General features: G+C 35.5%; 1 protein-coding gene across 2 annotated transcripts in view; it reads left to right on the plus strand.

Annotated features, from left to right (window-relative positions):
* The window catches only part of ISPD (Nucleotide-diphospho-sugar transferases superfamily protein), a 224407-nt gene that overhangs the window by 38620 nt on the left and 166910 nt on the right, over window positions 1-18877 (plus strand). For both annotated transcript variants that reach the window (XM_089820899.1, XM_089820900.1), the window contains exons 4-5: window positions 3641-3696; window positions 17575-17654. In XM_089820899.1, the coding sequence (XP_089677025.1) occupies window positions 3641-3696; window positions 17575-17654 (136 nt within the window). The remainder of the gene's footprint in view (window positions 1-3640; window positions 3697-17574; window positions 17655-18877) is intronic.

Raw genomic sequence — 18877 nt, forward strand, 5'->3', positions numbered from 1 at the left:
GAGAATGGGACTAGGCCATCTGATCTCTGTCTAGAAATTTTTCTAATTGCCTCCAACCCTTTTTGACAAAAACAAAATTGTAAACAATAGTGCTCTGAGAGAAAAAGGTACCTTTAGATATGCCTATCAGCTCTTTTTCTTCTAACTCTCCTATTTGCCATAAGAGTTATGCAATTCCCACCTTCAAAGGCACTTGATATGGCAACACGTGGTTTTCCAAGGAAACCATATACTCTGAACACAATAGAGATTGAATATGGGATAATGTCTCCCTAGTTATGGCTCACCTTCAATACTTTGGCATGATCCTTTGGTCTAATTAATTCCAACAAGGGATGAGGTATTCTAGGGTTATCCCCAATAAATAGAATCCTGAGCTTGGAAGTGAAATACTTGTCAAATTTGACGAAGCTAGCATCGTGACCTCCCCATGTCATGTTTGCACTCCACAACTGAACAAGGAGCTTTTTTCCATCTTTCTCTAGCTCTAGCTTCATCACCTTGGAGAAAAAGGTGACACCCTTGTATGGACACATATACATCAACATAGAGTACCAGCCAAAAGGTTTTTCTACTTTGCCCTTACTGATACCTATCAATCCATTATGAACTTCCTCTGCCAAATATTTGGCAAAATAAAAAATTGAGCTCATGCCATATTGCAATGTCTAAGCAATGATAAAAACAATAGATCCTTGGATGTGATCCTGCTCATCCATTCTAAATATTTTGCAAAGAGAAAAATAGAGTGCTTAAGCCCTAGGATTAAAGTACTTCCTTAACAATGGCTCTGGGGTATTCACAGTTACTAATGGCAATTGACCTATCTTAGTAAAATGTTCCTATAGTGGCCTAGCTCTTAGGTATACTTTCCGAGCATCATACATGGTTTGCAAATCCTCTAAGTCAATTTTCTCATGTACTGCATGGTTAGGGTTTAATCTGAAGACCTCCCTAATTATTTTAGTGAAACCTTGAAAAGATTACCCCCAGCATGATTTTTTACTATCCTTGACATAGGGTCATACCTCTTTGCTATCATGGCCAACAAATCATCATCGAAGAAAACCCCTGGGACAACTAGCTTGCCAATGTCAAACTCCCATACATTGCTTAGAGGAGTCTCATGCTTTCTTTTAGAAAACCATTTGTGAAAAAGCTCTAAACCCTTGACAGATATCTCAGCATCCCTTAACCAATTTGCTTTGTCGTAGAAACCCTCGTTGACCAATAACTTTGGGTTTTTTCGAATTAATTCTTTTCCTTTGGACAACTCATTAGTAGATTGTGGCAATTATTCCAGGAAATCATCATGCACAACCCTCAACTAGTAATCTATCTTTCTTGAAAAGTCCCTTCGTGGAGGCATCTTATCTATACTATCTCAATACAACTGCAATTGCTCATTTAACCAGAGGTTTTAAGTACTTACCCAGACAAATTTGTTTACTTTACTGAGAATTCCGTCTGCAATTCGTTGCTTTGAGAAAATGTAGTTTGAGCTTTGAAAAATTCCGCACTTTGAGAATTTTGTAACTTTGTACTCAATAATGAGAGAAATCGCAAATTTTATGGCAATTGGCTCCACAAGAATTCACATTGATCAGAGTTAATGTTCTAACAGTCATATTTCAAGCCGTGCCGCAAAATTTGAACCCTAGCCATCCATTTACACAAAATCAGACGATCAAGTTGTAAAATATAATAGTTGCATTACTCTTTTGAAAAGTCAAACACATGTCAACTTCTCGCTTCCCCTCATTAGTTAAACTTCGCACACCTTTAGAATCTGGGGAAGTGACGATCGTCGATCATCTTTTGATCAATGATTCTGAGTAATCCTTCTTATTACTGCGTTTCTTTTGAAAATACGGGCCTACTAATCCAACTTAGCATCCACCTTCGCTTACACACTGTACCTCTGACAAATCAAGATACAACATTTGGCACATTATCCAACTTAGCATTACCTGGTAACCCACAAAGTGGCTGACCCCACCATGTCCACATGTCACAACCTCTCTTCCCTGCTTTTGTTAAACTTCAGGCATTTTCAGAATGCAAGGGTGCGAGAAGTGTTGATCTTAATCTGATCAACGACTCAATAAATTTGACTTTCGTCTATCCTTGTCATCATTTTAAACCAATCAGAGAAGGCCAACTTGTTAGTTGCTCTAACAACTCCTTTTGTGGCCCACCAACTGAAAGCTGGTCCCACTTTATCCATGTGTCACAAGGTTGCTTCCCCACTTTGGTTAAAATCCGAGTATCTTTAGAATGCGGGGAAGCGATGATTGTTGATCTTTACTTGATTGATGGTTCTGTAAGATCGACCTTTCTTTTTCTTGCAACATGCTTATCCAATGAGGTAACGCCAATCTGTCAACTACTCTGACATGTTTCTTTTTCCGGGCCCACAAATAGGAATGGACCCACCAACTCCACGTGGCATTACCTCGCTTCCCCGCTTTCATTATTTAGTGTGCATTTTTTGAATTCTGGGGAAGTGACGATTGTCGATCATCTCAAGATCTAACGGTCATGAACTTGCATGATTTACAGTATTTCAAAAAAGACAGAACGAGACCTGCAGGGATAGGTTTCACAACTGTGCTTCCCCGCTTTGTTTAAAGTTCTGACATTTTTCAGGATGTGGGGATACACCCATTGTTGATCTTCTTTTGATCGACGGTCAATGAAATAAACTCTCCAAAGGTCAAGGCTTTCAAAATAACATTGCGCGAATTGACTCAGGGTAAACCCATGGTTAAGAAGAAAATACACACTAGGGAAAGGGATTTTCGTGAAAAAAAACAAGACTGCGTGAAAACCATATAATAAAGGGCTTATTTTTAAAAGTATTTTAGGGCTTATAAACGATTCCCCGTGTGTATTTGAAAATGCGAACAAATGCAACCCCATTTTTGAGATTTAGGGCACAAACAACACTAGCGTAACACAAATTAGGGATTTTATCTAGGGCAAACATCAATTTGAAAACACATAACCCCTAATTTTCAAAAAGTAACTGGATTTTTCACTGTAATTTTGCAGAATTTTAAAAAGTGAAAAACCAGGCCAACAAGGTGGATAAATGAGTATGTAGTCCAATTCTGCTCAGCGGCAGAGGAGCTAGCAACCGAGAGGAAACAAACAAAATTAAGTGTTAAAATAATACATTGCAAGTGGCCAAAATTAATAAAAAATACTTACAAATTTAAATTAAAAAAGTTACTTGCGATAGGGTCTTTATTGCAAGAGGTTGAAGGTACATATAATCTTGCCCATGAAGGTACCACCATGTAAGACAATCCATTCTTTTCCATGTTCTTTGATAACTTTGTCACATACCAACTTATATTGCATGTCATTGTTGTGCCCGCAGGTAAGTTTTTGTGCCCTATTCCTGTCTAACTGTATACATTCTTTTGTTTTATCTTATGCATAGAAATCTGTTGCTACTAGTGCATATTTATGGAACTTGTAACTTTTCTTTGTACTTGAGATCGGTAGAGTTGACCTGAAATGACAAAAGAAAACAAACTTTCTTTGTAATCACCTAGAGATTGTATTTTTATTTATACTGTATAAAGTTCATTCGCATGCAGTTTTTGATCTTTTGATTTCTTATCTTTTGCAGGCAAGCATGCCCAAGCAATATCTTCCATTATTAGGGATGCCTATCGCTCTTTATAGGTACAATACTGTTATATTCTAGTTTTGATCCTTAATCAGTAAAGAAATTCCATCACTTCATTCATCATCACACATCATCAGAATTTGCTAAAATATTAAATAAATTGCTGACCAAAATTATTACAAGTTATTTTAGGAAAATAACATTTAGTGTTGTAAATTGAGTTGTTCAAGTGCTGAATTGTAAAAGAAACTCAATTAACATGAGCAAGATTGAAACATCGTTACTTATCAGGAAAGTCAAACATAACAGAATTTGGACAAGAAAACTCAGTTTGGAGGAATAAATGGAAGAAGAGCGAGGTATAAGCTTCCTTAAGCTGCTATTTTTCCAAATCATTTACAAGTGAATCATGTTGCAACAACAAGAGTACTCCAACACCTGAAAACCAGCTCTGGAATTTGTGAAACACTGGGTTAACAATGGCTAAGACAAACTGCACAAATTCAGTTGTCATTATGAAGGGATCTATTTATGCAACATATGTTCTGTGGAATTACAAGTAATTGGATTCAAACACTTAAGCTCCCTTTCGTCTTGTGGCTTCTACTAATTTGTCTAGTATGAGTTGGTTTTGGGCATGGTTGAAACTATTTTGTTAAATTTTGTTGTGCTATGACTATTATGGCCCTAGTCCTATTTGTAATTTTTTTTTGGCTAAAGGTGAGATGCTCATTGATGAGATTCTGTTGACAAGTGCCTTTGAGTGTTTGGAGCTCTCAAACAGTCTTAGAGAAGAACTGATTAACAATTGTGTTAATTTACACAACTAACTTAATTTGATTGATTTTGGATCACAATCCACTTAGGTGGCTTTTGGTGATCAAAACCTCAGTATTAATTATTTTATAACTAAATTAATTAATTAAAGAAGTCCTTTATAATATTATTTAATTTTTGTGACCACAAGCACTTAATTAATTAATTAAATTAAGTGGCTTAAATTTTGGGGACATTACAAATCCTTGCTACCCAGAGATTGCTTGCCCTCAGGCAATCCACCATCATAGTGTTTGTCCATTGCGAAGCTCTAGGATCCCAAATCAAGCATGAAAGTTGGTAGTTGTGCCCGTTGCAATCTCCATGCTGCAACATGATTGCATGCATACAATTGGATTTAGGTAAAACGAGTAAATCAATGTGAAGCTTCCACTGGTCTACTTTGCTATAAACATTGCCATTCTTAGTGTTAGTATCCCATTGAAGGCAATCACAAATGCTCAGATCTGAAGCTTTGATGCTATCAATCTCTTCTGGAATCTCATAACTCTTGTAGATCTTCTTGTTTCCATGAGGAAACCCTTCACATGGAGAGATTGTAAACATGCACGCCTCATGGTCTACTAAAGAATGAAATCCATAATCAACCGACTATAGTTGCCCCTGCAAGAGATCATCGATATAATCTTCCTAAAGCTGATCAACCACTCATAGAGCTCAATCATTCAAAGTATCATTGATAGAGTCCACATTTCCATTAAGTTGATCATTGGTGTTAGTTTAATGAAATTTGTGCAAGCATCTTCCTCCCCTTTTGGTTGCCTTGAAAATTTGGATGTATTACATTGGAAGGGACAATGTTCAAATCCTCTTGTGGTTCTAATATAGGTATAACTTCATTGTTCATAGGGCTCACAGTGCTAAGTACCTCATTATCAATCTCGTGATTGAGATTGATGCTGTAGATTCTATCTCCTTAGGAGAATGGGCACCTCTACCTTAGGTCTATGTAGTCCTTGAGTGATATGTTTGTATGCCATCCAACATCAACTCATTCTTGCTTGATTTGCTTCAGTGACAACTCCAGTCCTGCTTGATCCTTGGAGTGAAAATTAGGATTGCCGATTCTGTATTGGTTTGAGGCATGTGTGACATGTGGCCTTTCTCTTCCATTTTCCATGCACTTGTGTGTTTTTCCAATCTGCTTCCATCCTCTTTCTAGGTTTGGTTGAGCTTTGCTGACTTCTTAGCTTTCTTAACGCATCTTTGAATCCATCAATTGTGCAATGGTTCAATCTGAATTTCCTAATAGGTTGGCAAGATTACTAGCTCTGATACCATTGTAATGTACCCAATTGCACGGTACCTAAATTTCCACCACATGTCTCATGCTAGTGTGATGTATTGAGGGAAAAAGTACTTGAGGGAAAATACTTGAGGGAAGTACCCAAGGGAAGTATCTGACTGAAGTACCTAAGGATAGAGCACTCAAGGGAAATAACACCTGAGGGAAACACTTGAGGTAAGTACTTGATGACAAAGTACTCAAGGGAAGTACTTGAAGGAAAAGTACCCTAGCAAAGTACCGACGAAAGTACTCGAGGAAAAATACTTGAGGGAAATGTACCTTTGACACCTTCGACCCTCAATCAACAATACTTGACAATCCTTTGGTACACTTCCAAACACTCCTTGCAACACTGCTACTTCCATTGAAGAATGCAATCATAAATAGTTCCTCTTTCATAAGATTATTGCAAATACAAAATTGAATCATCAACACAAAGTATACACCAACAACATTGAATGGCCAAGAACTAGATATTTGTAATTATATTTCCACATGGTAGAGATAAATTTGACAATGAAGTACAAAGTGAAATATTTAAAGTGATATCTCCAATGATTGACTAGGATGAGGAGTTACTCCCATAGAAACTGCAAATACAGAATAGGGAGGATCGTACACCTCAGAAATTGCAACAATGCTTCACAAATACAAGAAAACACTATGCCAAACTCAACCTTATAAAAGGCTTTGAGAAGTTTCTTGAAGAGGTCAAATTGGCCGACACAACCAAACTTATATTTGATCAATAAAAAGGGCTTGAAAGATATTATTATTAAGTGTTGGGACCATACAACATTTAATTTTAATTTAAATATTAGATTATTACTTTGGCCCTGTTGGTTCCCAAAACCACAAATTGCTTATACCCTAAATAATTGCCAATTCTCATGACAAGGTCAAGCAAGGGCTCTGGCCAACGAACAAGAATGATCAATGTGATCAAATCCCTCTGCACTTCTGGCTCTACCACACCAAGGTGGGTGCACTGCTTATTCTAACTCCCTTTTTCAAATAACTAATTCAATATCCTTGGGTAGATTTAATGATCAAAATTGAAAGATATTCCCAACTTGGCATATGAATTGGAAATGATCAAACTGGTTCTCTTCTTTCTTTCTTTTACTCTAAAACTAACAACTCCTGGCTTGAAAAAATAAAAACAAACTTGGATAATGTATGAAAATCTTCCCACTCAATGAAACAATGCATGACTTGTTGGTTCCCAAAACCGCAAATTGGAATCCTACGAGCTTTGCCTACTCGATGTTGGGATATCCAACCGGTTAAGGCCAACTTGACGGGATTGATCAATGCGATCCAAATCCCCTACGCTTCTGGCTCTGGAAAACCGAGGCGGGTGTACCTGATCTTGGACAACAACTTTAAATCCAAGATGCTTAAAGCTGATTGGTTAGAATGCCAATATATTGAAAGTTTCCCAAAACGTCCAAAATCATAGAAAAAATTCAAATTTGCAAATTATGAGTTAAGAATAAAAGTGAATGATTGTATAAATGTGATAATATTTTAAATAAAGAATGAATGCAACAAATGAATATATTAATTCCTCAATGGAAAGAAATGAAACAGTTGCCAGCATATGGATTATGAATCAAGAGTAAAAGACTAGTGCTTAAAATGGACAATCGGAGTCAATATTATAAGTTGAAACGTACAACTTTATAAAATCTAATATATTTAAACTCTAAATAATTTTAACAATTCAAATGCAATGGATCAATTATATAAATGCAATTTTAAACTAGTCTAGGATGCACTTTAACTCTTGCAGAGACAAACTAGACATAAATAGGGAAACAATTAAATATTTCACAATATCTATGTTTATCAAATTTAAAATGCAATAATGACCCAATCGACTTATCCAAATATTAAAATATTTTATAAAGTACACAACTTAATAATAATTTAAAACTCCAAAATTTAAAATAAATAATTATGCCGGAAATAAACTCACAATAAAGACATTCCTTACAGATGATCCACTTATTGCGAATTTATCCAGATGGGCTTTGTTCAAAACTTCATTTCTCCGCCAATAAAAGAATATAATCTATCATAAGTGCATAAGATATGTATAAATTTATAGGAATATGAATAAAAACTTTCTCTCTATTGTTTGCTTTGCATTCCATATTTATAAACTAGCAAGGGGTGTTGGTTGTTTCCCCATACATCGCTTCCTTTTGCAATAACTAATCAACTTTGCTAATTCAATAGTATCTTATATTTGATAACCCCTTTGTTGCACTAAATAATTTGATACGGGTATAATTATAGCAAGTCCGGTAATCTCATGAGCCTTAGGAAATGCCTGAAATGCTTCCCGTGTAATGCATGAATATCTCTATTGCTGCAAGCGGATCATGTTCCTTCAACAGTGATGATCATTGCTGGCTCCTTTACATGAGTAAATGTTCATACCTGCATAAAAAATAAAATATTATCAGATATGAAACAAAACATGAATTATTGGTTCCGTTTCCATCTTCTCCCGTAGAAGGTCATATTATGACCATATTCGATTATTGTTACTTCCGTAATCTTCAAAACACGATATTAGCTATTCCTCCAATTCTGAATGGTGCGTGGCTTGTCTCTATCTGTCTATTAAGTTCTTCGATGTATTAACTTCCATTTTATTCTTCATTCATTCATGACTCCTTTGCTACATACATCTTGGAATGTTCACAGGTGGGCAGAGACCATTCACGGCAATGAAAGTCCTAAACCTTTGAACTTCCAGGTTGCCACCATAATCTGTATCAAGGATTTCCAAAACAATGATGAAGGTGCCATATCTGGAGTTTTATCAGCAATTTACGAGCAAGTTGTTTATTCTGATTGGTTGGCTTGGAAATTATCAGGCTACTCAGTATATCCGAGTTCTTCTATCGAGCACCATTATTGTTTTTGTCTATCACTGACCTGATGATGATTCATTCTGGAGTATATTTGCCCAAATATGTGCCGCTACATACAAGTGTTGATGTTCAAAATGAGCAATGCTAATGTTGCATATGCTTGAACTGCTGGGGCTTTGGAGGAAAAATTGATTCCACTAGAGCCATTGCGTATGTCCATGTTCTTCTCAAGTTACATCATTGACAAAGTTCTCTACCGTTTTTGCAGAAGTCTGGAGTATCAAGCACAAAGATATCCAGTTTGATGTAATTTTGGCTATCTACTTGCAATCATATTTGCACAATTCTGTTACTCGAGACGTATTCTTGTTTCTGACTTCAAGAATTTTATCTTCTCCTATTCTCTGCTAGAAAACCAGAGTTTCACATCCATACCAAGCATCTGATATACTCAATCTCTGTTTATACTTTTGATGAGGCTCAACTTATGTATATCTTTTACTGATCACAATGAACTCTATATACTATTGTTTCTCTTCATCTAGATTGTATTCCTTTGAATAAAGCAAACCACATCATTCATATACTCCAATTAAATTCACTCCTCAAAACTTGTCTCATTGTGGTTCACGTTTCAGAAATTTGATGGCCCAGACATATGTCATGTAAAATTCCCCCTTCTGTTCATTTGCTTAGCTTGGTAGCAATATTTTCTTTTTTTGATTAACAAAGTAAACCTTTGATTCAGTGCTGACAGATAATATATTATTACAGAGCCATTGAAATATAATATTTTCATAGAATTACTTCTGGAATGTTGATGTTAATTTCTGCGGTTAATGTTATGCACTTCCAATGTTGACTGTATGCAAGATTGGTTTTTTCGTTTGACTAGTGACTCCAATACCTCCTCCTTATCAATAGTGTCAATTCATTATTGGACTTCATCGAATTCTTAGTCTCCAATGATCCTATTTCAAACTCCTTGAATATATGAAGAATCAATATGTAGTTTTTTGCTGTATTATATATCACTGAATATTTTGTTACTGGCAGAATCATCATATATATCCACAGTCCAAATTTGCTTAAAACATTCAGGAATAAATGTTCCTATGTTTCTTTAGTGCATGGAATTGTTGTTCACTTGTTTTTGTTAAATGGAGGCAAAAGAATTTTGAGCTCCATCATGACCAGTCCCTTATCTAATTTGGGCTATGGGGTCATCCTTCACCAAACCGTCACATGCAATCTTGCGGGACAGTTTGGGGATCTGTGAAGTATGCCACATACAACTAGTTTAATTGAATTTAATTGCTATTCAGGAAATAAATTAAATAGAAAGCAATATGACAACAATTTTGTTATAGCCTTCTGATAATCAAGTGTATATTCAGGACAAATAACATCTCCACACAAGTTTTGAAAATAACAATTGAATTTACAAATTCAATAATCATAAAGGACTTAATTTGGTAAAGGATAACTCTTGTAATGCCATCTTAAAGGAAAATGGTCTGGTCTTTTTATTGTTTTCAACGAGTGGTGCAATTTAGTTTTATGTTTTAGTCATGCCAAGAATCTAACCTTATTATCTTCCGCTCTTGGTTTCCCCTTTATCAAAAGTAAGGGAAGCAACAAGCTTCAAACAGTTCACATTCACGCCTCTTCATATCCAAAACTAACCTAACAATTGAAACAGTTTAAAAAGATTACAATGAGAATTATTTAAATTCAAAGCCCTAATAAAATGGTACAAACTATAGTCTCAACCTTCAAATATTTTCCATATTGAACATCCGCAGAATAATTCTTCGATAATAATGTTTTCACCACAAAACATTATTTGCAAATTATTCCATCTTTGAGTGAGAAATACTCCCTATGTACAAATATTCACCCTTCTTGTGAAAGAATTCTTTTCCAAGTAAAAACTTATCCGTCTATGCATATGAATATTTAATATTCCATTTATCGCTCTTTCGCAAACCATTTATCCTCTTTCCTGCAAAATAGAGGTTGTAATTGCTATAGCGCAGACATCATTGCCTCTTTTAGTGATATTGTGGAATCTACATGAAGTATGCCGCTAGTTCTTGCAAATCTGTTTCAGGGTGCCTGTGATACTTTGAATGATTTAAATGCCTTGTCTATGCTTCCATTTGCAAGTGGAGAGTATGCTGCACAAATTTAGCCACACACTTATGATGGCTTCAAAACTTCTAAAGAGCTCTGTTAACTTATTTGAACGCTTTCTTAACATGCTTTGTTAATTTATAAGAGGGTTTTCGTCTTCTCACTTGTTGAAAGCTGAAACTTTTGAAAATAGTTGAAAGTTGAAACTTTCGAAAATAACTCTCGAAGAGAGAAAATAAAAATCCAAATAAAAAAACCAAGCATGCTGACATGAGTTCCTCTTCTTTCTTTTAAACAGAACCTGGTAACTCTTCGCATTCCCTTTTTTGCTCTTTACAATGATTAGTTTTCCCCACCTAGGGAAATAAAGTGGCCATATATAATAAAGTGATGTTAACAAAATGAACTTAAGTTATAAAGTAACTTTGTAATAGGATAATTAAATCTTCAGGCATTAAAATCTCTGATATGATGGACACGAATATGCATGTGTGATAGCTTGCCAGAAAGGTCTTGACAAGACGCTCCTATTCCAACCCTAAAATGCCAAGAAATTTGAGCCTGCTGGCTTACTAAAAACAGTAAGTGTCTAGAAACCCTATTGAAATAACTCCAATTGGGCAGCAACTGAAACTCTCTAGGCCAAAAATTGAACTGATCCCAGAGAATACTTGATTAGTCCTCGGGACTAAGGTGAAACAATCTAATGACACAAAAATCACTGTCCTTGAAAAGAGGACATGATAAAAACACATCAAAAATTTGAGTAAACCAGAGAATTTGGTATGAAGGAAACCCATTTTGGGTCAAAATCTTTAGGAATAGTGACATATAAGCTTAGTAAAGCTACCGTCTTATTAAATTAGTTGCAAATGTAAGACTTGCAACAACAATCTGCTATGCAACTTGGCCAATCACGCACTCCTACATGAACTCAGTTCCATAATCACTAACTTAACAAGGAACAATGGAAAATGCACAAGTTTAATTGCTTTTACACTCTTACAAGGACTATTTATAGAAAACTACAAAGATTCTTTCAAGTGAAGGTCAAGTCTTCATAACTAGAAATACTTGTATTCTAACCTTAGTTGCCGATTTGTGTTTGGGGACAGATTTAGGTTCGAGAGTCTGGTTCGTGGATTCAATATACACACACATATACATATGTGCATTATATATTCAAAAAAAAAAGAGAAATACACATAATTCTAAAACTAAATCATTTCATACTGTGAATCTATGATGCTTGTCCATACATCAATGCTTAATGCCAAAGATAAACATTATGATTCATCAAGAAAATCATCATATCAAATTCACAAAACTTGGACATAGTTATAACTTATACTTCAGTAATGTTTGAAACATGATTCAATAATCATTAAAGTGTTCTCAGTCATTAAATGGATTATCTAAAGAATGTGTATCATTGGGGCCTTCAATGGCTGCAAGTATTTCATCATCCTCATCATTGGAACCATAACCGATTCTACTAGTAGTAGAGGGTGTTGTGTCATCGTCTGCATCATCTATATCACACAATGTGGCTCTAGCAAGACTGTCAACTGTCTTATCCAAATCAGCAAACTCGGGTGCCACATCCCAAAGCTTCTTTGCGCCCTTCTTGTATTTTGGGTCCTTACATGATAGAAGACACAAGTTGTTGTGCACAAACATCAAGTCTTCTTTTTTAGAGCCTAATTGATTATGCTTCACTGAGTGGATAAATGAGTATGTAGTCCAATTCTGCTCAGCGGCAGAAGAGCTAGCATCCTAGAGAGGAAACAAACAAAATTTAGTATTAAAATAATATATTGCATGTGGCCAAAAAAAAAAAAAAAAATACTTCCAAATTTATATTAAAAAACATACTTGTGATAGGATCTTTATTGCAAGAGGTTGAAGGTACATATAATCTTGCCCATGGAGGTACCACCATGTAATACAATCCATTCTTCTTTGATCATTCACAGCAATAAGATGTGCATATTTCCCTGAGATGAATAACCCAAACTCTCTCCTAACATTGGCCTCCCACCTTTGGATTGCTGAAGATACTATTGAATACCCTCTTATATCCACTAGCAACCTCATCACGTCTATAAGGTGCCATTATGCCTGGAATAACAAGTACCTAGGGCTATAATACCTTGGGTAGAGAGCATAAGCTAAGAGATGCAAAGGAGTAGTTATCTTGTTCCAAAAGTGAAGGACAATTGTTTCCTCCTTTTCGTATAAGGTGCCTACAAGGCCATTCTCTCTCCTATGAATGACCTAGGATATGAATAGAAAATGATGTTCATTTAAGTTATCTTGATGTAAGTTTTGTAAAATAAAACTTGTTAAACTTAGCTATATTTTAATAATAAAAAACTTGGATAGAGGATTAACAATTGCATTATAACTTGCCACTTTGACTTTCTCCAACATGGTGTCCATGGCATCATATATGTCCCCCAAGCATGGCTGATCCATGTCGGCAAACCTAAGGTTAGCCATGATAGGATCGATGAATTCTAATATGTATTCAACTCTTGTCCACTAGTCATCATCCAATATCATTGCCTTGACCTTTTGGGCCCTTGTTTTATTGGATTATTTCCAAATACCCCATTGGTTGCTAATGATCATTTGTGACAATGCTTCCTTCACCCTCACAAGTCACCTGAGGATGATTATGTGTGATGCAAAGTGGGTTTCAACCACCTAAAACCATGTTAATAGTAAGTTTGCAACACATTTAGTTATGTAAAGATGACATAAATTGATAGTTCATAAACTAAACAAATAAAATTTTAAAATTTTCCTTAATTGAATCCAATTTGGAGAAATTTCCAAAAATTGCTTGTGACATATGGTGTTTTGTCGCAAACATTTGAATCTCCTCACCCTCATCACATGTTTGCTTCACCCAATCTATTTGGGTGCCAATGGCTTGTATCACCAAATTGAGGGTATGGAAGATGCACAGTGTCTAGAAGATGTGATCATATCTAGCCTCTACCTATGCTCCTGCAGCCTTGCAAACTTTTGCATTGTTTGTAACAACTTGGACAACATTATCATTGCCCTTTGCTTCTATGGAATCAATGAGAATACGAGCAATAAATTGAACATCTTTTACTTGCTCCTCACAATCAACTGCCTTCAAAAACATTGCCCCTTTGGGGGACAAAACAGTAACATTTCTCAAAGGATGGTTTTTGCAATCTTTCCATCCATCTGATATAATCGACACACCTGTTTGGACCTAAGAATCTCCTATGGGTTTGAGTGGAGTTGCTACATTTTTCTCTCATTATGCAATAAGCTGATGCACAACTTTTGATATCCAGGGCCACGATATCTCGAAGGTGCACTATTTATTACGTCCACCATCTCCCTCTGATAAGGTGATCTAGCTAAGTTGAATGGAACACCATTTGCAAAGAGGCAATTCCCAACTTTTTCATTAGCTAGATACTTCAACTCATTTTGAAAGCCTTATCTAATGGGCCTAAGTGTGGAGTTGGATTTCTTTGTTGCTTTGTTGCTGCTGTTTGGTGTCCTTGCTGTGGGTGTTTTCCATTGTTTGTAAACTTACAGTTCCTTAGACGCTTGTTGGTCTCTTGTTGTACATTAATAAAATTTTCTTATCTCATCTAATCTTATCTTATGATCATCCTCTGTAGAAGGTATAGGCAAGAAAGGATGTGTAGAGGCTTGGTGAGTGGGTGGTGGTAGTGTTTTTGTCATGTTCCCATTTTTGGAGGCAATTTGATTTAATTAATTTAATTAATTAGGTTGTCCGAAATAATGAATATTTTATGAGGATGACTAATTAATTATTTTAATTAAATAAATAAATGGTATTAAGTTAATTATTTATAAAGTTATCAAATAAATAAATATTAAAAGGTAACTTTATATTTAATTAATTTAATAAAGTGACTTGAATTATAAAATATTTTTTATAAAGTCACTTAATAGATAAAATAAAATAATGTTCTAGAAGTTTTTGGACAAAGTGGAGAAAAAGAATAAATAGGCACCCTGGGCTTCATTCTAATCATCCAGTTGTTTATTTCTCTCTTGACATCAAATTGTGATTCAGTCACATAGTCTATTGTGGAGCCAAGTGGTTTCAGATAGTTAGTTGATCTTTGGGAACGAAAACTCCCTTGGATTTGCATAACTGAGGAAGTGAAATATCTTCTGAAGGGTTGCACATTTGGAGGTGATACTTCAGTCACTTCAGCTAGGGCATCATTGGGCCTAAGGCCATTTTCAGCATTTCAACATTTCGGGAGGCATTTTTAGCAAGTTGAAAAAGCAGTCCGCAAAAGCAGTCCGAAAAAAACAGGCCGAAAAAGCAGAACTGAAAAAGTAGTTCGAAAAAGCAAAACGAAAAAAGAAAATCCGGAAAAAGCAAGTGGAAAAAGCAGATCAGAAAAAAAAACAAAGCAGAAGGGGCAGCATTGAAGGAAATTATTGTAGCCACCTACAATCAAGTTCTTCACTTCTCATTTGGCATATTTTCTGAGCAATGTAGGTTTTCAGCTGAGTACAAAATATAGCTTCAGCACTTCACTATTTCACATTGTACTTGTCTTTGTTTGCCATTTGGCATTATTGGTATCAAAGGAAGGCTAGGATTTTGTAATTGAAAGAGCATTGTAATTTTTAGACTATCTATATTGCAAACCTAGAGTTTGATGATCAGCTTATTAGTTTGCATGCCAATTGTTTGACAAAATGTCAATTGGCTGTAAGTTCTCTTTTTGACATAAATAATGTTATAATTTTGCATACTAAGTGTTTATATTAATGCCACTTGGTTGTAAGTGCATTAATGCCATCCTAGGTTGCATCCAAAGTATTTGTCATAATTACTAATTGCTGTAGCTGCATATTGCAAGTAGTTTAAGTCACATATTTGTATTGAATATTGCCAAAATTAGTTGCACATTCATGTTAGGTCATTGTTTAGACAATCTGGAGTCTTTTGTAAGCATTCTCTTTGATGCAAATCGAAACAAGAGTTATTGCAGCAATCTGAAAAGTTATATCAGTCATATGACCCCTTGTATGCAAAGTGTTTGACAAAATTCTTCGAGCCTTCAATCAGGATTTTAAGGTCGGATTTGAGCAGGGTCATTACAGTGGTATCAGAGCTTGCTTGCAAAGTGTTTGACGAAATGTCAAACCACTGAAGTATAAAGATTTTTGGTGTTTGAAGAAGTTATAACCTGTTGGGGTTATTACAGTTTTTTGCCCACAAGAAGAATTTTGTTTCCCTTTTGAAACTATCTTTATCAGCATTTTCTTGTTCTTTTAAAAGTGTTGCTATTTGTCCACCAGGGAACCCTTTCTAATCAGCCCCTCACACATATTAATACCTTTATCTCTAGTGCCCAAGAAATGAAGTTTAACTCTAGAGTAGGAGCTTCTATATTGTGCTTGGCAAAAATTACATTTCCAAATGAAACCCCCTCCTCCACTACAATTTGCAGTTTTTGTAGCGTGTGTCCATAAAGGAGACCCTCGGGCCTTTATCAATTTAAAATTGTTGAGAACCCTCCCCACCCACTAAGCTGAGACTACTCATTTTTGCACTTGCAATCTATAATGCATTTTTTAGAAAAAGTTCCTCAAAACTTGTACAAAACATGGAATAAATTTGAAACTTAGAAAAACTTGAGACAATGAAGAAAAATCTAAAAGAAAATGGTTTAAATACATACCTTCAATGCTCAACCTTCAAGCAGGAATTTATAACTTCACAATCAATCTCCTTCTATTCAACTACTTCATTTCAAACTTGCAAGAATGAGAGAGCAAAATGAGAGATCAAATGAGTATAAAATGAATTACATATCGAATCAAAAACGAGCGTTTAGGGTTAGGTTGAGAGATAAACATAAAGAAAATGTCACTTTTTTTTTTGGGTCCACATCTCATTTGGCACGTGGGTCCACTTGGGTCTGCATTTGACCATGCGGGGTTGAGTGGATTTGTGGATCGACAAATCCCTGCAGACCCACAGGGCAAATACAGACCTTGTGCGGACCCAACCCAGGCCCAAATGAAATGCGAACTTGAACTTGGTTCGTGCCTAGGACACACGAATCCGGTAACTAGGATTCTAACAGTTTTATCACCCCTTTGATTCTTGATCTCTACTATTTTGTTTGATGTGGAATGGGTTTGGGCATAGAGCAAACCATTTAATGAACTTTTATTATATTAGACCGTTTGAATCTGACTTGAATCATTTAGGAGTCAAGATTATTTTGGCTCAAGATGAAATAGTTACTGTTGAGTATGCTCTATACAAACATGAGCCTCTTGAGTGTCGAAATTTCTTTGTTGCAGATATTTTCTTCCAATATTGGGTCTTCTTGCAAGTAGTCAAGAGAACTGATTTGGTGCTTTGTTAGTTGACTTTGCTAAATCAATCTGATTTGAGAGCTGACTAAGTTACCTTGTTATGACCAAGCTAACTTATCAGATCAAGCCTTTTTTAAGCATGGATAAAGTTTAATGCTGTACCCTACTATACCTCCTTTGTAGCTATGCTTTGGACACTTAAACAATCTAGCATAGGTTTTGTTAAATTTGTTGTGATGCCACAACTTGCAAGTGATTCGTTTGTATGCTGAATGGGAATGGAAGAGTATTTTCATAAATGTGTGGTTGTTAACATTTTTATGAATAGATTACATGCTGAGCACTAGTAGCCAATATTGGGCTTTGAATATGTTTGTTTTGTACTTAATGGTTTGTTCCCTTTGTCCAAGCAGTTTCCTCACTTTCTCTGGTATGTCTAAAGTCAAGGAAATTATTGCAGTCTGCGATTCTTCGTACAGAGATGTATTTGAAGGTTAGTAATTTTTTCCCTTAGTTTATCTCTTGATTTCTTTCTTTGCATGTCCTTTTATTTAATAATTGACTATATAATCTGATCAAAGTTTTATCTTAATAATGTTGTGCTACATAATTGTTGAGCTTGTGGTATTGTGATTGTTTGAATTTTGTATGTAAGTTGTCTAATGTTGCAACCTTTTATTTGTATTTATGCCTTTATTACATCGATAGGAGAGACACCATATAACTCAGGAAATTGCAAGTGCACTGCTTGTGATATCAAAATCCACTTGAATGCTTTCTCAATATACCATTTTGTCAAGCATACATCACTGCCAGGGATAAACAGCTTATTACCTGATATAAGATCGTAAAATTTTGGAAGAAAAACATGAGTTTATGGCTTTCAATTGTTGAAGTAGAGGTGTTGTATGCTGTAAAAATAAACAGTTAGAACCCTATGCTTAACCTCGTTGTGACAGTGAAAATCCATTAGTATCTGCATCCGTAGGCCTTTAACGTTTGAAAGCATATGTTTGTATTGTGCCACAACATATTGGTATTCAAATGATACCTCTCTTAACCTGGCCAATACCTATTACATCATGATGATGCTTGGGGGGCTATGGGGTGGGTTTCAGAGAACTCTAGGGGACCAAGGTCCTAGGTTTGGGAAAAGTGAGGAGATAGTAGTAGGATAGTGGTTGGTGGAACCCTAGTAGGGTTTGGGTGCAATGCTTTAACAAGTTTGAGGGGTAGTACCTTATAATGATATTAGAGGAAAAAATAGGAGAAAGAACTAACAAAATCTAAAAGTAAATTGAGACAATGAAAAACTAAAGCTAAACATTAAAAAAGGGCATAAAGTTTTATGTAATACCAAAATATTTAAAAACCAATACATTAGTATGGAATTATTATATAGAAGTATATTTATCTGTGCCAAAAGATATTGTTTGATAAAAACTTTGTATGATAATTTTCACAATTTTATCCCTATCTTTTTGCAACACTCGGTTGTTACTATTTCTAATCAAATCTTTATTGTTCTTGAAGTTTTCTGTGATTGCTTAGGGCATGGGCAGGGCCCATAAACAGTTAGAGTTATGGTTATTGGCACACATGTAAAAAATGTTTTTTTTGAGATGAATGATGCAGGGGATACCTTGGTGCTCCTTTGCATTCTAGATGTGCAATTGAGTCCCTTAAAAACATCTGAGCATCTACTTGTAGTCCCCA

The sequence above is a fragment of the Cupressus sempervirens genome, chromosome 3, assembly GCF_028749045.1.
Source record: "Cupressus sempervirens isolate cs-2001-9-10 chromosome 3, ASM2874904v1, whole genome shotgun sequence".
NCBI classification, from domain to species: domain Eukaryota; kingdom Viridiplantae; phylum Streptophyta; class Pinopsida; order Cupressales; family Cupressaceae; genus Cupressus; species Cupressus sempervirens.